Source organism: Lagenorhynchus albirostris, chromosome 7 (genome assembly GCF_949774975.1).
Source record: "Lagenorhynchus albirostris chromosome 7, mLagAlb1.1, whole genome shotgun sequence".
Lineage (NCBI taxonomy): Eukaryota > Metazoa > Chordata > Mammalia > Artiodactyla > Delphinidae > Lagenorhynchus > Lagenorhynchus albirostris.
Genome location: NC_083101.1, coordinates 87,452,234 through 87,478,055, shown reverse-complemented (window position 1 = coordinate 87,478,055; position 25,822 = coordinate 87,452,234). Strand labels below are relative to the sequence as shown.

General features: G+C 42.0%; 1 protein-coding gene across 1 annotated transcript in view; it reads left to right on the top strand.

The window, feature by feature from the left end:
- The first annotated feature begins 12,060 nt into the window (after positions 1-12,060).
- The window catches only part of HSD17B3 (hydroxysteroid 17-beta dehydrogenase 3), a 37,574-nt gene continuing 23,812 nt past the window's right edge, over positions 12,061-25,822 (top strand). Inside the window, exons 1-2 of the mRNA XM_060153550.1 lie at positions 12,061-12,214; positions 16,152-16,198. Coding sequence (XP_060009533.1) covers positions 12,061-12,214; positions 16,152-16,198 — 201 coding nt within the window. The remainder of the gene's footprint in view (positions 12,215-16,151; positions 16,199-25,822) is intronic.

Genomic DNA, 25,822 nt, shown 5'->3' with positions numbered 1-25,822 from the left:
GGTTGTACTTTCCTAAGAATTTGTCCATTTCTTCCAGGTTGTCTATTTTGTTGCCATATAGTTGCTTGTAGTAATCTCTCATGATCCTTTGTATTTCTGCATTGTCAGTTGCTACTTCTCCTTTTTCATTTCTAATTCTGTTGATTTGAGTCTTTTCCCTTTTTTTCTTGATGAGTCTGGCTAATGGTTTATCAATTTTGTTTATCTTCTCAAAGAACCATCTTTTAGTTTTATTGATCTTTGCTATTGTTTCCTTCACTTCTTTTTCATTTATTTCTCATCTGACCTTTATGATTTGTTCTGCTATCTTTGGGTTTGTTTTGTTCTTCTTTCTCTAATTGCTTTAGGTGTAAGTTAGGTTGATTATTTGAGATTTTTCTTGTTTCTTAAGGTAGGATTGTATTTTTATAACCTTCCTTCTTAGAACTGCTTTTGCTGCATCCCATAGGTTTTGGGTCGTCGGGTTTTCATCGTCATTTGTTTCTAGGTATTTTTTGATTTCTTCAGTAATCTCTTGGTTATTTAGTAGCGTTTTGTTTAGCCTCCATGTGTTTGTGTTTTGTACAGGTTTTTTCCTGTAATTGATATGTAGTCTCCTAGCATTGTGGTTGGATAAGATACTTGATATGATTTCAATTTTTTTAAATTTACCGAGGCTTGATATGTGACCCAAGATACGATCTATCCTGGAGAATGTTCCATGTACACTTGAGAAGAAAGTGTATTCTGTTGTTTTTGGATGGAATGTCCTATAAATATCAATTAAGTCCATCTGGTCTAATGTGTCATTTAAAGCTTGTGTTTCCTTATTTATTTTCATTTTGGATGATCTGTCCATTTGTGTAAGTGGGGTGTTAAAGTCCCGTACTATTATTGTGTTACTGTCAATTTCCCCTTTTATGGCTGTTAGCCTTTGCCTTATGTATTGAGGCGCTCCTATGTTGGGTGCATAAATATTTACAATTGTTATATTTTCTTCTTGGATTGATCCCTTGATCATTATGTATTGTCCTTCTTATTCTCTTGTTTTAGTCTTTATTTTCAAGTCTATTTTGTCTGATATGACTATTGCTACTCCAGGTTTCTTTTGATTTCCATTTGCATGGAGTATGTTTTTCCATCTCCTCACTTTCAGTCTGTATGTATCCCTAGGTCTAAAGTGGGTCTCTTCTAGACAGCATATATATGGGTCTTGTTTTTGTATCCATTCAGCTAGTCTGTGTCTTTTGGTTGGAGCATTTAATCCATTTACATTTATCACATCAATATGTATGTTTCTTTTACCATTTTCTTAATTATTTTGGGTTTGTTTTTGTAGGCCTTTTCTTTCTCTTGTCTTTCCTGCATAGAGAAGGTCCTTTAGCATTTGCTGTAAAGCTGGTTTGGAGGTGCTGAATTCTCTTAACTTTTGCTTGTCTGTAAAGGTTTTAATTTCTCCATGAAATCTGACTGAGATCCTTGCTTGGTAGAGTAATCTTGGTTGTAGTTTATTTCCTTTCATCACTTTAAATATGTCCTGCCACTCCTTTTTGGTTTGCAGAATTTCTTTTTTGTTGTTGTTGTTAACATCTTTATTGGAGTATAATTGCTTTACAATGGTGTGTTAGTTTCTGCTTTATAATGAATCGAATCAGCTGTACATATACATATATCCCCATATCTCCTCCCTCTTGCATCTCCCTCCTCCCCTCCCTATCCCATCCCTCTAGGTGGTCACAAAGCACTGAGCTGATCTCCCTGTGCTATGCGACTGCTTCCCACTAGCTATCTATTTCACACTTGGTAGTATATATAAGTCTATGCCACTTTCTCACTTTGTCCCAGCTTATCATTCCCCCTCCCCATGTCCTCATGTCCATTCTCTAATTCTATGTCTTTATTTATTTGTCCTGCCCCTAGGTTCTTCAGAACCTTTTTTTTTTCTTAGATTCCATATATATGTGTTAGCATATGGTATATGTTTTTCTCTTTCTGACTTACTTCACTCTGTATGACAGACTAGGTCCATCCACCTCACTACAAATAACTCAATTTCGTTCCTTTTTATGGCTGAGTAATATTCCATTGTATATATGTGTCACACCTTCTTTACCCATTCATCTGCAATGGACACTTAGGTTGCTTCCATATCCTGGCTATTGTAAATAGAGGAGACTTGCAGAGTTTCTGCTGAAAGATCAGCTGTTAACTTTATGGAGATTCCCTTGTATGTTATTTGTTGCTTTTAATATTTTTTCTTTTTTTAAAATTTTTGATAGTTTGAGTAATATGTGTCCTGGCATGTTTCTGCTTGGATTTATCCTGTATGGGACTCTTTGTCCTTCCTGGACTTGGGTGGTTGTTTCCTTTCCCATGTTAGAGAAGTTTTTGAGTATAATCTATTCAAATATTTTCTCAGACCCTTTCTCTTTCTCTTCATCTTCTGGGACCCCTATAATTCGAATGTTGGTGCATTTAATGTTGTCCCAGAGGTCTCTGAGACTGTCCTCAATTCTTTTCTTTCTTTTTTCTTTATTCTGCTCTGTGGTAGTTATTTACACTATTTTATCTTCCAGGTCACTTATCTGTTCTTCTCCCTCAGTTATTCTGCTATTGATTCCTTCTATTGTGTTTTAAATTTCATTTATTGTGTTGCTCATCATTGTTTGTTTGCTCTTTAGGTCTTCTAGGTCCTTGTTAAACATTTCTTGTATTTTCTCTATTCTATTTCTGAGATTTGGATCATCTTTACTATCATTACTCTGAATTCTTCTTCAGGTAGACTGCGTTTTTCCTCTTCATTTGTTTGGTCTGGTGGATTTGTACCTTGCTCCTTTATCTGCTGCATATTTCTCTGTCTTCTCATTTTGCTTAACTTATTTTGCTTGGGGTCCCCTTTACACAGGCTGCAGCTTTGTAGTTCCCGTTATTTATGGTGTCTGCTTGCAGTGGGTGAAGTTGGTTCAGTGGCTTGTGTAGCTGGTGGAGGGGACTGGTGCCTGTGGTCTGGTGGGTAGGGCTGTTTCTTGTCCTGTTGGTCAGCAGGGCTGCATCCGGTGGTGTGTTTTGGGGCATCTGTGAGCTTAGTATGATTTGGGGCAGCCTCTCTGCTAATGGGTGGGGTTGTGTTGCTGTCTTGCTAGTTCTTTGGCATGGGGCATCCAGCACAGGAGCTTGCTGGCCATTGTATGGAGCTGGGTGTTAGTGTTGAGACGGAGATCTCTGGGAGAGCTCTCACCGAGTGATATTACGTGGGGCTCTGAGGTTTCTGGTGGTCCAATGTCCTTGACTCGGCTCTCCCGACATGGCTCTCCAGGCTCTCCCTCGGCAGGCCTGACATGTGGCTGGAGCACCAAGGCCTTGCCAGGCACACAGCTCAGAAGAAAAGGAAGAAAAGGAAAAAAAAAAAAGAACAGATAGAAGCCCAAAAAAAATAGTAAAAGCAAAACTAAACACACAAAATCACACAAAGAAAAATACACACACACTCATAAAAAGAAAATCAGGGCTTCCCTGGTGGCACAGTGGTTGAGAATCCCCCTGCTGATGCAGGGGACGCGGGTTCATGCCCCGGTCTGGGAAGATCCCACATGCCGCGGAGCGGCTGGGCCTGTGAGCCATGGCCGCTGAGCCTGCGCGTCCGGAGCCAATGGGAGAGGCCACAACAGTGAGAGGCCCGCGTTCCGCAAAAAAAAAAAAAAAAAAAAAAGAAAATCAAACAAAACCTCAATAACAAAAACTAAACAAAGAAAAGAAACCCAAACAGACAGAACCCTAGGACAAATGGTAAAAGCAAACCTAACCAGACAAAATCACACTAAGAAACTCACACACACACACTCACAAAAAGATAAAAAATAATAATAATTAAAAAGTTTTTTTTAATGGGAAGATAGCAACCATACCAATAAACAAATCCACCAATGATAACAAGCACTAAAAACTAAACTAAGATAAACATAAAACCAAAAACATATGAGACGCAGAAAGCAAATTGCAAGTCTGCAGTTGCTCCCAAAGTCCACTGCCTCAATTTTGGGAACATCTGTTGTCTCTTCAGGTATTCCGTAGATGCAGGGTTTATCAAGTTGATTGCGAGGATTTAATCCACTGCTCCTGAGACTGCACAGAGAATTTTCCCTTTCTCTTCTTTGTTTGCACAGCTCCTAGGGTTCTGCTTTGGTTTGGGCCTCACCTCTGCATGTAGGCCACCCCCAGGCATCTGTTCCCTACCCAGACAGGACGGGATTAAAACAGTGGCTGAGTAGGGCTCTTTTGCTCACTCAGGCCGGGGAGAGGGAGGGGTACGGTAGTCACAATTGGAATGCGGGGGGAACCTGTGGCGGCAGAGGCCAGCATGACATTGCAACAGCCTGAGGTGCAACTTCTCCGGGGGAAGTTGTCCCTGGATCATGGGACCCTGGCAGCGGCGGGCTGCACAGTTTCCCAGGGAGGTGTGGGTAGTGACCTGCGCTTGCACACAGCGTTCTTGGTGGCAGCAACAGCAGTGTTAGCGGTCCATGTCCTTCTCTGTGGTCCGAGATGGTAGCCGCGGCTTGCGCCTGTCTCTGGAGCTCGCTTAAGCGGTGCTCTGCCCTCTGTGGGCACACGGAGTAGGAATCCCCTCTCTTCGTGCACCTCAAGACAATGGTCTCTTTCCTCTCCGGCAGGTCCAGAATTTTTCCCAGACTCCCTCCCAGCTAGCTGTGGTGCACTAGCCCCCTTCAGGCTGTGTTCACTCAGCCAACCCCAGTCTTCTCCCTGGGATCTAATCTCTGAAGCCCGAGCCTCAGCTCCCAGCCCCCACCCGCCCCTGCGGGTGAGCAGACAAGCCTCTCGGGATGGTGAGTGCTGGTCGGCACTGATCCTTTGTGTGGGAATCTCTCTGCTTTGCCCTCTGCACCCCTGTTGCTGTGCTGTCCTTCGCGGCTCCGAAGCTTCCCCCCAGCCCACCCCCGTCTCCACCAGTGAAGTGACTTCCTAGTGTGTGGAAACTTTTCCTCCTTCACAGCTCCCTCCCAGAGGTGCAGGTCCTGTCCCTATTCTTTTGTCTCTGTTTTTTCTTTTGCCCTATCTAGGTACGTGGGGATTTTCTTGCCTTTTGGGAAGCCTCAGGTTTTCTGCCAGTGTTCAGTAGGTGTTTGTAGGAGTTGTTCCACATGTAGATATATTTTTGATGTATTTGTGAAGAGGAAGGTAAGCTCCATGTCTTACTCCTCTGCTATCTTGAAGGTCTCCCCTTAACATTTTTATAAATGTTATTTCATTTAATCTTCACAATAGCCCTGCAAAGTAAGAAGTATTTTCAATCCCATTTTATAATAATAACTTGAGGGACAGAAAGTTTAGTTTGTCCAAGTCACACAACAAAGCCAACATGTACATCTGGAATGTCTTTCTCCAGAGCCCATGCTCACCTTCCTCCCAGCTGCATCCCAGACGATGGGTGGTGTTTGGAGATGGCAGGGCATGAAAAGGAAAGGAATCACTCAGAGGGGTTGTTTGTAATGTTGGATTTGGTGACCACTTCTATCTACAACATAAAGGAAAGGGAGAAATTTAAAATAACGAATTTTCCCAGCCTGGGAAAAGATGATGTCACAAATGATACCAATTTCATAATCTGTTCAATAGTACATGTGATTTTCTACTAGTCAAAAAGTATTCCTTCAATTCAGTCTTACCTCAACCTCAGACACATGGCTCTATGCACTGTTCGATGCAGTGAGGTCTTATCAAATCTGCAGTCCAGTCACTCTGTGCTCAGGAGATCTGGCCCTGGCTGAAAATCTTCTGGCTGATCTGGGAGCCAGCGTGGGAGCTGGAGCACCTCGTTTGTGCAAGCCTGGGCCGACCCACACTGCTTTCCCACGGGGAGGTGTCTTTGTAACCAGGGGGCATCCAGGACAGGCACAGGCTAAAGCAGAATGGCCCCTTTCCACTCCACACTAAGAGCACTTTGTATCTGCCCCAGCAGGGATGGGAACAACAAGTTTTTGCCAAAAGGAAAGAAGAAATCAAAACATAAAATATACTTCTCTGGGTTGCATGTTTCTGGCTTGACTTATGTCACTTACACAACAATGGTTATTGTTTGTTTGAACGACACAGAGGATTTTAGGCAGGGCCAGAAACGCTAGCCCAGGATTTGGTCCCCCAGAGTTCTGACACCTAAAGAAGGGGAAGGAACAGTGGGTGTGTGGAGTCAGGAATGTCTCTTCTGATTCCAGCCTTCAGCTGCCTGAGCCCTCAAGCTGCATCCTGCCCCACAGACAAGAAAATGTAGCCACAGACAACAGTGGAAGAGGGGCTTTGAAACAAAGAAGGAAGAGTGGGCACATGTTTCCTGGGACTCTTGGGATCCTCGAACTCTTTGAAGGTCTGTCTGACAAGTTCAGCTTCGACAGGAAATACTGATTCACCGGACAAAGAGTTCTGGTTCGACATGCTGAATACACAGCACCCAGCTCCACCATCCACAGCCGCCAAGCCCAGGATAAGTTGTTTTGTTTCTACTTTTCTCTCAGGTTTTCTAAACCTTGCCACTTTCAAGAAATCTACTCTCAGGGAGCTAATTTTTACATAATTATTAGCTCTGCTTTTCCTTTGTGAAAGCCACTCTCCATTTTTGGATGACATTTGATGACCTGCATCAGTAGAAAAGTTAGTTTTGTCCTCTTTTACTGAAAACTTGGTGACAAAGTCAAATTCTCTTCAGGTCTCTCTAGTGTGAAACTTCTTGTAATCCTTTCCCCTAACGCATACCACAGCTCACTTACACAGATGCTTTAGGGAGAAGGCCAGGCCCTTATGAACATCTTAGAGAGCCTTCGTCAGGCCTCTTTCTTCCTCTGAATTTCTCCAGTTTGCCACCCCCTTTGCTCCCACTTCTGCATCTTACCATATTGTGTCCAACCATTCTGTCCTCTATTGAGTGCTAGGGCAGATAAACACACAAACATTTGATAAATGGGGCAATTGTGAAGGAACCCCTTCCCATCTTTGCCTTTTTCAGTTTTTTTAAAATTTCCTCTTCATTAACTCCATATGCTATAGGCTTCCAGTTGAGATCTATCCCTGCTCCCTGAGACCCTGCAACTTGCCCCTCACCTGTACCAGTGTCTATCACCTCTTTACCAAAACTTCTTTAACAGGAACTTAACTTCATTGCTTCCACACCAATAAACGTTCGTTTTCCTTTTTCATTAAAGAGTGAATATTTATTGACTAGTTACTTTTGCTCTAACAAAACAAAGTCCCAATCCAAAGGAGTTTACATTGTAGTGGCAGGAGACCCGACCACAAGCAAATAAGATAAGCCAATAAATAATACGCTCAGAAGAAAAGTAAAGCAGAGGCATAGGACTGCAGGATGGGCACCGGCCTGGCCTTTTCCAGGCCTTAGTGAAAACGGTAATTGTTGTTTTCATATTTATCAAACACCTCAGCCTCTCACTCCTTCGGGGACAGATGTGGTTGTGCTGAGAAGGCTGATCTACAATATCTGCTTTGCCAACCAACCCTCAATGGGAAGAGTAATAATTAAACAAGACAGGTAATCCTTGTAAAATGCTTAATAAAACGGCATGGTTTAGAGAGGAATGCAGGTGGAACGTGACAGTAGCTGCTATCTCTCAGGGAGCTGGGGCTCCTCTTAGCCCACAGGAACTCGCTCATCACCTGACATACAGACAAACCTGGAATTGAGGGAGGTGATACTCCACAGGGCAACCTTGATCACGGAGCCGGGAGGCAATAGATAAACTACTGTACTTTTTTACTTAAGGCAGAAGAATCTGAGGTGCATTCTACATTTTCTCAGAGGCTTTTCCAGCAGATGGAGCCTCAGTCACTCACAGCAGTGACCAGCTCAATGACATATTCATGTCTTTCTGTCTTTTCCTGTTCAATCTCCTGGTCCCAACCCAACTCCTGCTCATTGGAATTACTTCCCAAAATAACTGTCTTCACAAGGTCCTCATATCAGAAAGAACCCAGGCTAAGACAGTCACACTATCTGTGCTTTGGTCTTTCCTTTTAGATTCTATCTCCCAATATTATATATTCCACATATATATGAAATTATCTATAGTCTCTTCTCTTTTTCATAGCTCTTTCAAGTTAGGAAGTTTCAGTCATCAGGGAACTCCACAGTTTCCCTACCAAAGATCTCTCAGATTGTTCTTTCAGTATATATTTGGTTAAGTTGATCATTACTGTTTCTGTATATGCAAACAAAACCCAGGAATCACATCACTTGTTACAGAAATTCTCTTTGATCCACGGTGTTTACATTGCCTCCTCTATAGCTGGTGGAGACAAGATCTTAAATTTTTCCAAGTTGAAAACTATCATTTGGAGAATTGCAATGAACTTCCGTATTTTAGGGAGCAGGCTGTCCTTTAATTTTGGAGGCAACACTTTGATGACTCTTTTAGTGATGCTAATACACCTACCATTACCCCTCCCCATCATGTATATGAAAATGCTTTAGGCTGAGACATTACCTATTCTGTTTGGGCATATAGATTGAGTATAACTAGCAGAATTATTGACCTGCAATATTAGATTTTTCCCCCTAAATCTAGATTAAGTTGTCTTATAACTAAATGTTTTTATTTTCCCTTAGAAAGAAGAAGAAGGATAGCAGCCTGGAAAAGGAGAAAGACGGCAAGGAGTGACCAGCAGAGTGAAGCACTGTCCCAGAGCCAGAGACCAGATTTGCTTGGTGAGAATGGGAGGATTGGGGCAACAGGTTCCTTAACGGTTCCCTAAAATTACATGAGGAGGAAAACCTAATAAAATACTGAACTCTTTGATGGCAGTAGAATAGAGACTTAGACTATTGTCATTTGGGTATTAATAATCTCTGAAGACTGGAGAAGATGGGAACATCTTAACTACCCATGGTTCCCAATACTCCTGTACATATTTCTCCCTAACCCCCTCCCTTTTAAAAAATTCAATCTATTTAAACCCAAAACAAAAAGACAAACACAAAAAGTGCACCATTTCTCCCACCCCCACCCCTTGCCTCTGGCAAACACAAATCTGTGCTCTCTAACTATGAGCTTATTTATATATACATATCATATATATGTATATATATATATATATATATACACACACACATATATACACACACACACACATCGTTAAAGGACTCCACATATAAGAGAGATCATATAGTATTTATCTTTCTTCTCTGACTTACTTCACTTAGCATAATGCCCTTGAGGTTCATCCTATCCATAGAGTTGTCATTTAAGTACTTATGACTGCTTTTGTACTACAATGGCCAGGGTCTGTTTTGCAACAGAGACCGTATGTCCCACTAAACCCAAAGCCTCTCACTCCTTCGGGGACAGATGTGGTTGTGCTGAGAAGGCTGATCTGACCCTTTAAAATGAAAGTTTGCTGACCTCTGCTCTAGATCTAAATAGTTTAGAAGAAATATAGGGAACAAAGGAACATGTTAAGAAACACCATGGAGATGCAATCAGCAAATTCAAAACGTGGAAAATTCTATAAGATTAACAACTTAATTTCTTAAACAAATAAATGATAGTAAACATTTTTTAAAGGGTGGGAGAGAAAACCTATACCACTTATGAGACATATGACTTTAATGCAATGTGTAGTCCTTTAAGAAGAAAATGATTCAGAAGTCAACTTAAAAATAGGTATGTAACAATCAGGGAAATTTAAATACTGACTGTATATTTGATGGAATTACTATTAATTGTTAAATTGTAATAACTGCATTATTTTTATGTTATTCTTTTAAAGAGTCCTTCCCATTATAGGGGTTTGCGAGTAGGGAAAATGGGTATATACAAAGTAAAAATGGACATGAAATGATAGTTAATTTTGTTATTAACTGTCATCATAGTTACCTATACCTATGGGTAAGTGAGGGTTCATTAAGTTAGTCTCTCTACTTTTGCATATTTTTGATATTTTTCTTATTATAAATTTGTATAAGAGCAAGAATTTTTAAGGAAATTATAAACGTTATTGAGAGACATTAAGAAGACCTAAAAGGAGAGATATGCCAGTTTGTAGGTTGAAAGACTCAATATTGTAAAAATAAATGTCAGTTTTTTCCAGTTGAGCCCCAGTAGGGCTCACCCCAGGGAGTTCAACAGCAACCCCTCCCCACCCCCCAGTAGCTTTCCAGCAAGTATTGTCAGCTTCCCAGTGGGGATTTCTGGTCCCAGGCAGCAGTTCCCTGCTAACCAGACTTATCCTCCTGACTGTGAGCAGCTCTGTCTCGGGCAACCCAGAGAACTTCATCACCAACCAGTTGGCTGCAACCACACTCTCTCCAGTGAGGTCTGAATCCCAGCCTTGGCTCCAGGAATTACCTTCCAAGTTCATTTGTTTCCTAAATACTCTTCTTCAGCCTTTGAGTATTCTTTTGAGTTTTCTTTTATGCCCTTTTAGTAGCTAATTCCCAAATAATTTTTTAATATTGAATAGTCCGTGTTCAAATTGCTGTGTGGTTTGTCTCCTGAGTGGGACTGACACACTAGTAAAATTGAAGTTGTACATGTATAACATGTATGACCCTGCAATCACATGTATGTGTGTGTGAGAGAGACATGCACACGTGTGGGAAAGTACAAATACAAGAATATCCATAGCAGTGTTGTTTAGCATAATCTAAAACTGAAAACAAATACAATTGTTGGTCAACAGGAGACAGATGGGCTGCAGGATGTGAGAGAAAGAGAGGAGTCAAGGATATCTCTAAGGTTTTTCACCTGAACAACTGGAACATAAGAGTTGCCATGTTCTGGGATAGGGAAGTCTGCAAGGGGAACAAGTTTTGACATTTGCTGGTAATATCAGAAACCAGTACTAGACTTAAGCATGAGATGACAGGCATTCAAATGGAGGTGTTAAGTAGGCAGTTGGAAATGCAAGTCTGGATGAACAGCCTGGGTTACCACTGAACTTATATATTTGGGGGTCCTCAGTGCACAGCATCCTTAGAGTCAAGAGATTGGGTAACATCACCAAATGAGTAAGTGTGGACAGAAGGAGAAGGGGGCCAAAGGATGAACATGGGGGCACTCTTCTCAGATGACTGTCATAGTCTCGCTCCCCCTGCTTCAGTGTCACGACCACTCTCCATCCCCACCTCCAAAAGGTCATCTTTTCTCAGCATCCAGAGTGACTCGGATTAGATAACACCATTGTCTGAGTCTCTTCAGTGGTTTCCTGTTGTTCATAAAGTCCAAACTCCTCACCAGGAGTATCTGGCTCCTCCCCATGCCTTCACCTTACTTTATTCTTTCCTTCCTTTGTTCTCTACCGACCAGTTCCTCTATGTAGTGCTGTTTTTTCCTCAAATACATGTATCTTTCTCATTTCAGGTCACTTGCACTAGCTGTTCCCTCATCCTGGAGGGGGGAACCTATCTTTGCAGGGCTGTCTCCTTTTCCTTCAAATTTCAGTTCAAAATACCACCTCTTCACAGAATTTCTTCCTGTGCTCACTAGTCACTCTAACAAGTCACTCCGTAGCACTTTTTCACGGCACTGATATCTGACATTATCTTATTTATTCGCACATTGACTGTGAATCTCAGCTCCCCCATGGCAGTGCCTGGCCGTGTTTACTATTATATATTCCCAGCGCCTCAAAGAGTGATGCCACCTGTAGGCAGTCGATAAATATTTGCTGAATAAGTGAATGAATGACTTATAGGATTTTGCATACTTTTAAGTATCTTTTTCAGCTTCCAAATTCAGGGAGGGACTGCTGGGCTGCCATTTTTCTTTGTCCAGCCTTTATCTTTCTTTATGTCCACTTCTTCACCAACTCCCCTGTGTCACAAAAGCCCAACAGTGCTGTAAAGATATTAGAAACAATATTTTATTCCGAAGCCTGTGAATCAGAGGATTGTGTAAAGAAGTTACTCCAATCTGAAAGCCTCGACACAGTGACGCGTTGGAATGTGCCCAGTGACTCCAGAAGGGGACTGACTGACACTCCTCCGGAGGAGTCACGCTCGCGCCTGGAGGCTGTGAGGGCCCCAACCAGGTCCCAAACAGCATCTGCTGCAGTGCCATCATGGGGGAGGTTCTGGCACAGTTCTTCATTTTTGTAGGGCTGCTGGCGTGCCTGGTCCACCTGGTGAAATGCGTGAGATTCTCCAAATGTATTTTCCTGCACTTCTGGAAAGTTTCGCCAAGGTCTTTCTTGAAGTCCATGGGACAGTGGGCAGGTAAAGAAAGTTTTCCATCTCTTGTTTTTTTGGTTGTTCTTGCTTATTATCACTTAGGTCTCAAAAGATATATTGCATCTTTTCCTTTTCAGAGCAAAGATGTAATTCCTTTGGGTTATTTTCATTTGGGAGGCTGGAAAGCACGAATGAAATTAGGATTGTCTGAGAAATGAGATGTGGGGCATCAGGAGGATAATTAGGGAACAATGTGACTCAGTCCTTGCCTGGGTGCTTCTCCTCTCATTCTCACTAGTTGGGTTTTCTTATTTTTGGAGTTTCTGATGATACAAGTAATAGATGTTGCAGAAAATTATGTATCCTCTTCTTCAGATTTTCAAAAGCCCAGGGTGCTTCCATTTTCTTAAAGGGTGTTTCAACATTCTGAAGTCCAATAATTTAAATTCATTTTATTAAAAAAAAATTTCTCTGAGTCCTTTCAAGAAGTGAGGGTAATACAAAATCAAGGCAATAAAGATCTCTGTGGAGACATGTTTTTAAAATGGTTATATATGGAATCTGGGTCTGGTTTGTGTCCCAAGCAGACTGATTAATTGCTGCCTCCCAATGGGATTTAGCTCCTGGAACTGCCATGCAGAATTTCAGCTCCGTACTGAGTTTAAGGTGAAGGACGTGAGGCTATGGTTTCGGCATCTCCTTGAACGAAATGCTAAGTTTGCATCTCAAAGTTGGTGTTATGTGCTGGTGTCAGTCTATCAATAACCAATACTGCGGTCGGGCTGGCCCTTGTGGTTCTTACTGTGATTGCAAGGTGGTTTTCAGCAATAACCATCAGGACACTTTAAAAAAAAAATAAAGGTTTATTACTTTCAGGACCTGGAAATTATGTAGGACACCTGGTGCCACATAGCAAGGTCATGGGCGCAAAGAGAGAGAGAGAGAGAGTGAATGGGCCTGGAGTTCTGCTTTTATTTTATTCTGGGGTTGGGGGCCTAGGGTTTCACACGCTCACTCTTTAATGGTGAATTTAAAACATACAAGCAGGAATTTAAAGCACAGGAAGAGAAAAAACAAGTGGTCCAAATGGTCAGTTATTGAAATCAATCAAGATTTTTAAAACAAAGGAACCTCATTTGGGGGAGATGGCCTGGCTCTTTACATGATCGTGTGGCCAGCATAGCTTTTATTAGAAATCACCATCTTTAAAGTTGATGCCTCTTTGAAGTTGATGCCTCATTGGCAATCAAAGTCAGGCACTTGCATTACAAAAAAGAAAAAAACAAAACCAAAAACCCAACTGTCAGGTTTTACACTACGGTTGGGCACCAAGAAATCCAATGATTTAAAAAAGAATAAGAATTTGTGTGGCTTTAGAAATACAATGCCAGGCTAAATAGGAAAGACTGTAAACAACCTTATAGGGCTGCCAGGTAAAATACAGGATACTCAGTTATATTTGAATTTCAGATAAATAAAGAATCATTTTTCAGTATATGACACCCCCGATATTATGTGCGACATTCTTATACGAAAAAATTATTTGTTGTTTACCTGAAATTCAAGTTTAACTAGGCATCCTGTATCCTTATTTTCCAAAGCTAAAAAAATTACTCTATGAAAATTGTTTGGCATGAATAAAATGCGTTTTTAACTGTTACTTGTTAATCTGGGGGGAGAGAGAGAGAGAGAGAGAGAGAGAGAGGATATGTGTGTGTGAGCACTCCCTCTCAGGGCAGTTTGAACTTGAATGTTCTGGATCCAAATACTCTGCATCACACAGATCCAAATGCCTGTGCTCTGAGGGGCTTAGAACTCTGCCCATCAGTGTACGGCAAAGCCCTTCTGAGGACACACGTTCTAAAAGAAGTGCATGTGCGGTCATATGTGGTTGATTTCCTAATTTTGTCACTGGTATTCTTTTTATTTTTTTGGCTATGCTGGGTCTTCCTTGCTGCGTGCAGGCTTTCTCTAGTTGCTGCGAGTGGGGGCTACTCTTTCATTGCGGTGCGCGGGCTTCTCATTGTGGTGACTTCTCTTATTGCGGAGCACGGGCTCTAGGCATGCGGGCCTCAGCTGTTGCAGCACGTGGGCTCAGTAGTTGTGGCTCGTGGGCTCTAGAGCGCAGGCTCAGTAGTTGTGGTGCACGGGCTCAGTTGCTCCGCGGCATGTGGGATCTTCCCGGACCAGGGCTCGAACCCGTGCCCCGCATTGGCAGGTGGATTCTTAACCACTGCGCCACCAGGGAAGTCCCATCACTGATATTCTTTATAGATTTGTGACCCTAAAGTCAGAGCCTGGGTTCAAATCCTGTAGTCATCACTTTTAGCAGTGTGGCCTTGATTGGGTTAAGAACTTTCTCTCCCTTAGCTTCCTCAAATATAAACTAAGGAAAATGATGTTCCCTGAATTATAGGCTTGTTTTGAATATCAGATGAGATGTGGCTGTGGGGTTGCCCATCCACATGGTCTTTCTGCATTTCTGTAAGCCGGACACGGAAGAGCTTTATTGGACCTACAATGCCTATTCCACTTTCTCCCTGAATTCCAGCAGCCTCATCTGTCACCCTCACCTAGACAAACTGATGCCTTCACATTCCCACCACCCGCCATGAAGAAGCTGCTAGTGGGAGCCCTGGTGCTCTGGGGTGTCAGAGCCAGAACCTCATTTCTGGCTTGGAAGCTGTGTTCCGAGGCCTGACCTGGACACTGGGGCAGAGGCAGCACTGAAGACTTTGCTACGCACCGAGGAGGGGGTGGAGGTGGCCAGGAACCTCAGGAGCCAGCTTCCTCCCCTCTTCTCCCTCCAGTCCATCTCATGCTGTGTAATTTAACTTGTAAATAATAAGGTCCAAGTGACTAAAAACAAAACCCAAAAATATAATGCACGGCAGAAAGTAAACGCTCAGTAGGTACCAGCCACTTATTGACGTTATCTTGACTGTAGTTCAGGCCTTGTACTGGGTGAATTTGAGGATGCCTGTGATGGAGGGGAAGGTGAGGCAGAAGACAACAACCCTGAGCAAAGTACCTCTACAGAGTAAAACAAGTCATAAATGTGGAGTCACTTAAAAGTACCCAAATAAACAAGTAAAATCACTGGTAATTATTACAATGAGGGTGCTTCTGCCTGAAGCACTGCCTGAAGTTTTTTAGCTTGGTCTGCTCTCCCTCTCAAGTAAACTAAATGTATACATAGCTTTTGTACACACTTTTGGAAAGCATATCCTCCGATTGTTGGTGCAAAGGTAAACTGCAGATATGTATATACTGAATTGTACTGTGTTTTGAAATTGTGACATTCACACGAATGAAGTTTACCCTAGAGCTCAGTCATTAAATATGTATGTGCTGTTGGCTATAAAAGGACTAGAAGGCCCATCTCATTGTTATCTATTAATCAATAGATCCAGTGAGCACAAGTTCTTTAGGTTCCTTCATGTCACTGCATCCTCTTTTTGCATTTCTGTATTTTCCTCTTTGTTAAGTTCTCTATCTTCAATGGGCTTTGATTGCTGCTGTCCTGTGAGAGTGAGGATAGGAAGTGGGGAGAACTCAACTTTTAGTAGGAACCTTGAAATGTCCTTACAGTGATAATTGGGTGTGTGGGTAGAGAGATAATAGCATACACTGCTTGTCCTTGATGAATTAAGGCTTAGAAATGTCTAAACCCTTCTGGGGTCTGAATAAAATGTTCGCTGGCTAATGTTCTTTGTTTCATTTTGGAGCATGTTTTTCATAGCCTCACCAACCCTTCCCCCCAGACCCCATCCAAAAAAAGAAAAAAATGCTTCATTTTGAACATTTAGTGAAGGGAGTCAAGGCTGGAAACTTCACAGTTGAGCGGAGTAGGGCTGGAGAGCAGAAGGGCAGTGCTTTGGAATATTGTGTCCTAGAGAGTAGGCCTGCAAGAACATGTAGCCAGCAAGAAAGGGGTTTAAAGATTAATTCTATCCTTTAAAACCATTTCTGCTTTTTGCAGTGATCACTGGAGCAGGAGATGGGATTGGGAAAGCTTATTCATTCGAGGTAAGTTGTGTCCCTGGAGACTTTCTCCTCCCCTTTTATTAAACACATCATAGTCACATGACTCCCACCCCAAACACTAGTTTTCTGATTATAAAAGCAATGGACATTCCCTTATGAAGGAAACTATTTTCTATAAAAAAGGAAATTTAAAAATCATAATCTCACCGCCTGGCTACCTTTAAAAAAAAATACAATGATATTCAAAGGTGGCAGTATCTCCCCTTAGGAGTTGTTTTAGGAATTTATGGGGACACTGTTATTTCCTAGGGTAATTGTACCATAAGCATTTATATACTTAAAGCAATAAAAAAATTATAAACTACTTTCCTTTTATTTACCCTTTACATTATAGCTAGGGCATATGTTGATTTAAAAATCATTTGTGTAGGTAGGAGATATATATATATATATATATATATATATATATATATAAAACTTTCACTTCAAGAAGATTAATGGGCATTAAAAAATATAAAGAGAGAATCTGATAGGGCTGAGAGTCACTGGAGTGTGATTAGTGTCCTTGAGTGTTTCCTTCCAGGGTTTTTGTTTCTCTGTAGATAGATAGATAGATAGATAGATAGATAGATAGATAGATAAGTAGGTAGTTACGCTTTTCTAAAAATGTGTTTACAGCTTATGTAGTTTTGTATGCCATTATTATTAGTATTATTACAAGTTCGACATTTTCACTAATGAAGTATTGTTTCCTGGAATTCCTATATATTTTCTTTCTTCCTTGTGCCTATTATACTAACCTCTAGCACCATGTAAAATACAATAGAAGAAATAGAATCCTAGAAATTATGAGGATGGCTGTTAAAAATCAACACCTTAAAAATATAATGAAAAGCACTTCAATTATGAAAACTACATTCAACAATAGTGTAGTACTCATGTGGTTTCTTGTTCCTAAAGGCCTGTGTCATGAGAGAGGTCAAATCATCTTCTGTGAAATGAACATTGCAAGGTATATTGGAGGTACCTGATAGATACTTCTGGTTTTCTTTTTAGTTAACAGAGCTGAACCATACCACTTAAAAGCTCCGAGTGCTGGTCTTTTGGGTCTACCCCCCATCCTCCATGCCCTGAAGATAATTTCTTTGGTACTGACATTCTACTTCAACTCTGTTTTTTAATTCCAGCTAAAGAGTTCATCTTTGCTCTTATCCTAATTTGTATATAGCAACTTTCTGATGATCAGTAGTGCCCAACACTCAGTAGATGAGTGGTTATATTTGAGTGTTGAGGTTGGAAAGAACATGTGCCAAACCCTTTCCAAAGTCTTGTATCTTCCATACCCCAAATCAGAAGGAAAGTTTTTCTAGCTATTTGTGTTAAAACTATATCACCTCTTATATAACTGTTTTTTCACCTTAGACCAGTTTTCTGGAAAGGGTCTTATCTTTCATCTTTCATTTTATCTCTCAGTTCTCTGGAGAACTCAGGTTATTTCTTTATGATTTTCCAGATTCTTTCCTCAAATTCATGCTGACCTGATATACCTATGGCCCCCTTGATATCTTAAGACTCAGACACTTTTCTTTCTTCTTAGAGGAGACCCATGTGCGGATTCCCCTTGGCAATTCATTTCCTTACTCTTTCCAAAAGCAATGGCCTGGGGGTCAGGAGCTATGAGTTCCAGTCCTCACCCAGAAACTAACTGTCTGCAGATTTTGGACAAGTTACACATCCTTTCTGGGCTTCCAGGTCTTTATGAGCACAAAAGATGTCTCCTAAGAGTCTTCAAATTCTAAACTCTGTTTCTCTTCTAGACTAATTCTTGCTTTGCTCTTCTTGTAGAATCTTATTCTTTGTTTCCTTTTGTTCTTTTCTAAGGCTGTGTTAAACAATTTTCTGGGATCCCTACCTTTCTGTCATGCAGGATTCCCTCTCTCCCAGAGAGCCTGTTCTTGTCTCCCTGTTAATTGCTGCTTCAAGGAAAGCAGTTCAGAGTCTGGAATGCTATGGATTGTAATGGTTAAGAATTCGAGGGTGGGAATGGATCAGATGTCTGTTCAAACTCTGCCTCCAATATGCTCACTGCAGAATTTCCACATCAATAAACTGGAGGTGATGATAATTCCATCTGGGCTTTTGTAAAAGTTAAACGGGATGAGACGGGCAAAATGCTTTGCATAGAGTAAGCTCTCCAAGTTTAGCCACTGTTATTATTGGATATTTAATCTGTGTTTTCTTTCCCATATATTGCTTTTCTCTTTCTCTTTTTGAGAAAGAAAATGTGTTGTACGTACCCATATTTTTACTCTTTCTATTGTTCTTTCTTCTTCCCTGATGTTCCAAGATTTTTTCTTTTGTTATTTCCTGTCTGTTTAGAGAAGTTCCTTTAGTTGTTCTTCTACAGTAGCTCTGCGGGTGACAAATTCTTTGTTTTCCTTCATCAGAGACTGTCTCCATTTCCCCTTCATTCCTGAAGGATAATTTTGCTGAATATAGGATTTATAGTTGACAATCCTTTCCTTTCAGCACTTGAAAAATGTTGTGCCCCTTCCTTCTGTCCTCTATGATTTCTGATGAGTCTGATGTTATTCAAATCATTTTCCCCTATAGGTAAGGTGTTGTTTCTCTTTCATTGCTTTCAAGATTTTTTTCTTTGTGTTCAGTTTTCAGGAGTTTAGTTATGTTTCTTGGTGTGGGTTTCTTTGGGTTTATCTTGTTTGAGATTCACTCAGTCTCTTGAATCTGTAGGTTTATACCTTTTCACAAATTTGGAAATTTTTCATTCATTCTTTCTTCAAATATTCTTTCTGCCTAGCTGCCTAGCCCTCTTCTCTTCTTCTGGGACTCTAATGACACAAATGCAAGACCTTTCTTCTAGTCTAGTGGGTCTCTGAGATGCTGTTCATGTTTTTTCAGTGTATTTTTTCTCTGTTTAGATTGGGTAATTCCTGTTGTTTTATCTTTAAGTTCATGGATTCTTTCCTTGGTCTCTCCATTCTGCTATTGAGCCCATCCGTTGAGTTTTTAATTTCACTTTCTGTATTTTTCAGTTCTAAAATTTCCATTTCATTTTTCTTTATATCTTCTATTTCTTTGCTGAAATGTCCTATTTTTCATTTGTTTTAATTGTGTTTGTGATTGCTCTCTGAAGCATTTTTACGATAGCTGCTTTAAAATTCTAGTCAGATAATTCTAACATCTGTGTCATCTTGGTGTTAGCATTTGTCCATTGTTTTTATCTTACTCAGATTGAGATCTTCCTTATTCTTTGTGTGATGAGTTTATTTTTTTTTAATTGAATCTTGGACATTTTTGGTTTTATATTATGAGACTCTGGATCATATTTATATCTTTTGGTTTAGGTCTGTACTGACATTGCTTCAACAGGGGGAGGAGAGGGTGCTTTTTCCTACCAGGTGAGGTAGAAGCCCAGGTTTACTACTTGGCCTCCTTTGGGGGGTGCTGCCTCCTTGTTACTGCTGGATGGGTGTAGGAGTTCTGGCTTCTCATAAGCCACTCTGGATTTTCGGGGCAAGAGTGCATCCTTACTGCTCCCCACAAGCAGTACTTGGAGGAGGTGGTCTCACTATCACTGCGGTGATGGTACAAGTCCTGAATCTCCACTGGGCTTCCTCTGTCATCATCCCAGGGGAAGGAAGAGGGGAGAGAGCAGAAGGGGTGCTCTGGCACTGTCAGGTGGAAGTGGAAGTTCAGGTCTCTGCTGACATGGTGGGTGGAGTGGCTGGGATGAAAGTTCCAGCTCCCTGCTCATCCTTCTCTGATGCCAACCTGGCAGGGGGTTGGAGTCCTTGTTAGGACTCAGCCTCACCAGAGTGGAAGTGTCAGCTCCCCACTCAGCCTTTGGAGGCAGGGGTGGCAATACTTTGCAGGCAGGGGTGGCAATAGGAACATAGATTTTTTTTTTTGAGTTGTTTGTCTGGAGTACGACAGTTATTGTCTAAAGTTTTCTGCCGTGCTAGGCTGCCAGTTTTTGGTTCTTTGGTTAGAGAGAGCAGGCTTTTATTGGAACTTTTTATGTCTGCACTGTTGGTGTTTCTGAATATCCAGCTTCTCCAGCAATAAGTCTGGGATATATGAGGCAAAAAGAAAAGCCAGGAGACTCACCACCGGTTTCCTCAGGTCTCAAGGCCCATAGCTGATCTTCTCACTATCCTTTGGAGTTTTCTTATATTTATTTTATGTATTATGTCCAGGTTGCATGTTTTAGTTGCATTTCATGGTAGAAATAGGGACTTTGACTCCAACTTTCCAGTAGCCTATTCTATATTACATTTTAACCTAATCTGTATTTGTATTTAGAGTGGCAATAGTGACTTTGCCTCCTTTTAAAGGAATTTCAAGCATTATTGGAAGCAGCGTGAAAAAAATTGTGGAGAGGGATGGGCTGGAGGAGGAAGGACAAGAATGGGCCTGGTCTTCATGCCTCTGAAGCCTCTGCTTCACTCTGTATTTCACACCATTTCCATTCCTTTGGCACCTGAATTCAAGCCCCTTATTTTATTTACTGCCACACAGAAGAAGCCCTGTCTTCCCTGGCATTCCCACCACCTGTTATAGATTAGCAGCGACAAGCACCTTCCTTGACCTAGGCCCTAACACACAGCAGAAGGAAAATGGTCTATTCATCACAGCAGCAGCCATTCTTCTTTTAGCACAGTGCCTGGCAGGGAATTCTGGGAGAGGGTGTGCTTCTGGGGCTTAATTCCCTGAAGGGGGGTGGTGGCAAAACCCACGTATGGAGCCTGTCAGCCTGGACATTCTAGAAAGAAGATTGAGCCCTGCTCAAAAGGACAAAGGGAACATGCTGGCCCAGACAACCCAGTGTTCTCCGTGCCCCCCTCCTGGCTCAGACCACTTCACATGGAACCTTTAAAAAGTCTATGGCTCTTGGGCTTCCCTGGTGCCGCAGTGGTTGAGAGTCCACCTGCCGATGCTGGGGACACGGGTTCATGCCCCGGTCCGGGACGATCCCACATGCCGCGGAGCGGCTGGGCCCGTGAGCCATGGCCGCTGAGCCCGCGCGTCCGGAGCCTGTGCTCCGCAACGGGAGAGGCCACGGCAGTGAGAGGACGGCGTACCGCAAAAAAAAAAAAAAGTCTATGGCTCTTGAGATAAATGGCACAGTTCAGGAGAGACTGGAAGCACACAAGGCAGAGAGCATCCTTTGTGTTGAAAATGCAAATTGTTTTCCATTTAATGGACAATCGCCCCCTCTGGAGGCTGATGAAGTGAATTGTGAGACAAAGGTGCTTAATTCTTTAGCCATCCTTTGATAGATTCACAGACTGAAAATGAGGGCTGGAGGTGGGGGTGGGGAATTTTCCAGAAGAGAAAGAGAAGACTTCATGATATCACTGGCCTTAAAATGGGACAGTTCTTATTTTTTTATCTTTTAATTTTCTATTTATTTTTAAAGTTTTAAGATAGACTTTATTTTTTAGAGCAGTTTTAGATTGACCACAAAATCTTGCAGAAGGTACAGCGAGTTCCCACATACCCCTGTCCGCACACACACCCCAGAGTGGGAAGTTTGCTACAGTGAACATACACTGGCACGTCATTATCACCCAGAGTCCATAGTTCACCTTGGGGTTCACTCTTCTTGGTTTAGTTTTTCCGTGGTGGTTGTTTTTCAGGGGAAAGTGTGTTACGGGCCCAGCTGAAGATGAGTTTCTCTTAGAGAACCTGCTTCCCACCTTCTCCTTTGCTCAGTCTGGTCTGAATGAAGCTTTCTTTACCTAGGGTCAGTCAAAATTGACACAAAAGTCTTTGAGACATTTTCTGTGGCTTATTTCTTTTCCATAGCTGTGTTCCAGCCAAAATGTCTGAGTAAACTTCTTTTTATGTCATTTAAAAATATACTAGGAAATCAACTATTTAAAGGAACAACAGATGCAGAGTATCACCCCTAATTACATTCTATATATGTCTAGATATTGATTGATTGTCTTTTTACAAAGTGAAACCTCACTAGATAGGATCCAGGCCCAGGGTGGGACTTGTTATAATACTTTATGGCTGAAGATCAGCTGTTAGACTGAATATAATTTACTTTAAAATACTTCAGCATGCATAATATGATATGCACGTGAATCAGTTTTGTATTTTAAACAGCTTCTTGAGATATAATTCATGTACCATAAAATTCACCTGTTTTGAGTGTATGGTACAATGATTTTTAGTAAATTAACCAAGGTTTTCACCATCGTCACCATCCAGTTTTAGCACATTGCCATCATCCTAATAAGATCCTAATGAGATCACTCACAACTGGTCACAGTTAATCCCCCATTCCCGTCCCTAGTCCTAGGCTGCCACTAATCTTTTCTGAACACTTCATAGGAATGCCGCCACACAATATGTAGTCTTTAGTGCCTGACTTCCTTCATTTAGCACAGGATTTTTGAGGTTCATCCATGTTGTAGCATGTGTCAGTGGTTCTTCCATTTTTATTGCAGAATAATATTCCATCGTATGGATATACCACAATTTGTTTATTCATTTACTAGCTGATGAATGTTTGGGTTGTTCCCATTTTTTGGCTATATACTATGCTGCTGTGAACATTCTTATGTGCTTGTTTTCATGGACATATGTTTCCATTTCTCCTTTTTTTTGGCTGCATCGGGTCTTCGTTGCTGTGCGCGGGCTTTCTGTAGTTGCGGCGAGCGGGGGCTACTCTTTGTTGTGGTGCACAGGCTTCTCATTGCCGTGGCTTCTCTTGTTGGGGACCACGGGCTCTAGGCGCACGGGCTTCAGTAGTTGTGGCACACAGGCTCAGTAGTTGTGGTGCATGGGCTTAGTTGCTCCACGGCATGTGGGATCTTCCCAGACCAGGGCTCGAACCCATGTCCCCTGCATTGGCAGGCAGATTCTTAACCACTGCGCCACCAGGGAAGTCCCTCCATTTCTCTTGGGTAGATTACCTAGGAATGGAATACACCACCACACCTAGAGGTGGTGTGTGTTGAGTTTCTTCTACTTGCCCCTCGGGATTCACACTCTGCCCTTCTTCGCCCTGCTGTGTGCCCTAGGAGGCTGCCCTGCACCAAGGGCCTCAGATGGCTTCTGGTTTCAGTGGGGTTTGGTGGGGGTTGGGGGATACTGGCAACAGGTAAGAGAGAGAGAGAGGAGTGTGAGGTTGGGTTCCTTTCTGCTCTCTCCCCGTGGGCTGGCTGTATCCCTCTGCTGAAGGCCGCAGCTCTGTCAGGCAGCCTTCTCCACCCTCTGGTTCTGGTAACTGTTCATCCCCCAACCCTTTCAGGTTCACAGGTGACAACAGCTCTGCCCTTATTAGCTCCAGAATCTCATGGGTCCTCTACACATTAGTCACACTTTGTAAATCATCCTTTTATTAAACTCTCTTCTAGTTACCCAATTTGAGTGTGCTGTTTTTGCCAGGACCTTGGCTAAATCCAGGTTTTAGTTAATTTTTAAAGATGCTAAATTAGAGCTCCTCAATATCTGTGCTTTAGCTAACCTGACTTTCATTAGAGGGTTTGCCCCTTAGCCTAAGAGACGTTATAAATAATTTTCCTGAGGAAGTGCCTTCCAAGATATGTGGATTAGCTAGAGATATTGTACAGGTACTTCTGCCCTCCTGTGAGCAAGGATGTAAAATCTGTGAGCGTCGCAGAGTGGTGTTCTTGGCCTTTAACTGATCTGGGCCCCATGTCCTGCTGATAGTGGAGGATTCTCTCACCCTACCTTGGCCTTTAACTGATTTGGCCCCATGTCCTGCTGATAGTGGGGGATTCTCTCACCCTACCCTGCTAGAAGTTTGACTGCCCCCTGCCCCCAGGACATTATCATATCTGCCTGGGATGAGCCTTCCCAGAGTGCCTAAGGGACAGAAAGCTGGAACTCCACTGAGCTATAAGAATAGGTTCATGACTATCTTGACACCAGCTTACTAATGAATGTTTCTGTTGGTAGGATTTGGTCTGAGGCTTGTTTAAATCTTATAACACAACATCTGCTGGCTGGTTGTTGGGGAGGAGATCTGTAGCCAAAATCTATCTCTAATTACCGGAGGCAACAAGAAAACCCAGTGATTATGAACAACCAAACAGGCTTAGGTCAGAGAAAGACATAATATTTAATGCCTCCCAGGGTTCCAGCCATTCAGGGTTCTAGTCAGCTCTGCCCAGTCCTTAGGAGCATGTGCAGCTGCCCTGGTCTGTACAAAAAGCAGCCCAGCTGGCCCCAAGCAGCGCCAGCCCCTCTGGCCTCCCAGCTCATCTCAGCCCCAGCTAAGCACAATACAGCCCCATACAGCATCTACTCACTTCGCATCCCCAATTCTCTTTTAAAAAGCACTGTTACCTAATTTTCCTGTATTTATTTAGCTTCCTTTAGCTTCTTTTTTAAAATTAAACTTTTAATTTTGAGATAATTATAGATTCATATGCAGTTGTAAGAAAGAATACAGAGAGATCCCATGTACCCTTTACCCAATCTTGCAAAGCTATTCTACAACATCCCACTTAGGATATCAACATAGATACAGTCAAGATACAGAACATTTCCATCACCACAAGGATCCCTTGTGTGGCCGTTTTATAAACACCCCCACTCCCCCCTTCCTTCTTTCCTCCCTCCCTCCCTCCCTCCCTCCCTCCCTCCCTCCCTTCCTTCCTTCCCTCCTTCTTTCTTTCATTATTTCTTTCTTGACGTATAGTTGATTTACAATGTAGTGTTACTTTCTGCTGTTTAGCAAAATGATTCAGTTATACATATATATACATCATTTTTATATTCTTTTCCATTATGGTTTATTACAGGATATTGTTTCCAGTTTGGGGCAATACTTATAAAGCTTCTATAAACATTTGTATATAACTTTTGTGTGAACGTAAGACTATTTTTTCTGGAATAAATGTTCAGGAGTGCAGTTGCTGGCTGGTATGATAGTTGCATGTTTAGTTTTTTAAGAAACTGCTAAACTGTCCCCCAGATTGTTTGTACCATTCTCACCAGCACTGTATGTGTGGTCCATTTTCTCCACATCTTCACCAGCATTTGGTGTTGCTATGTTTTATGTTAGCCATTCTGAGAGCTGTGTAGTAATATCTCATTGGGGTTTTAATTTGCACTTCCCTGATGGCTAATGATGTTTATGTATACATTTTTAATTCAAAGAAGTATAAGGAAGAAAACAGCAAAAAGGCCATCATCTCTTTGCCCAGATAATTTCTGTTAAAGATAAAATAATACAGGCGTAAAATGAGAAAACTCAAGCAGCACAGAAAAGCATACAAAGGGAAATAAAGGCCTCTCCTCCCTCACCCCTGCCCTTACCTGGCCCTTCTCTGTAAAGGTCACCAGTGTTCACAATGTCTTGAGATTCCTTTCAGAAAAGGTAAAGGAAAACCATGGCTATATTCATACTTACCTGTTGACATGGATGTTGATAGTACAGAGTAACTTCAACGTAACAATCCAGAGACTTTCCTGATTAGTGGGTGGCTCTGTCCAGTTCCTTCTGTCTTGCTTCTTGTCTATCTTATAAGCCTTTGCGCTACTCTTCAAGGTTGGAGCTGGGTCATAAGCATGTCTGTGTCCTGCAGCCCACTGCCAGCACTCAGTCCTATGGCCAGACATAGGGCAAGAAAGGCCAGGAGTGTCATCTAGTCACATGCC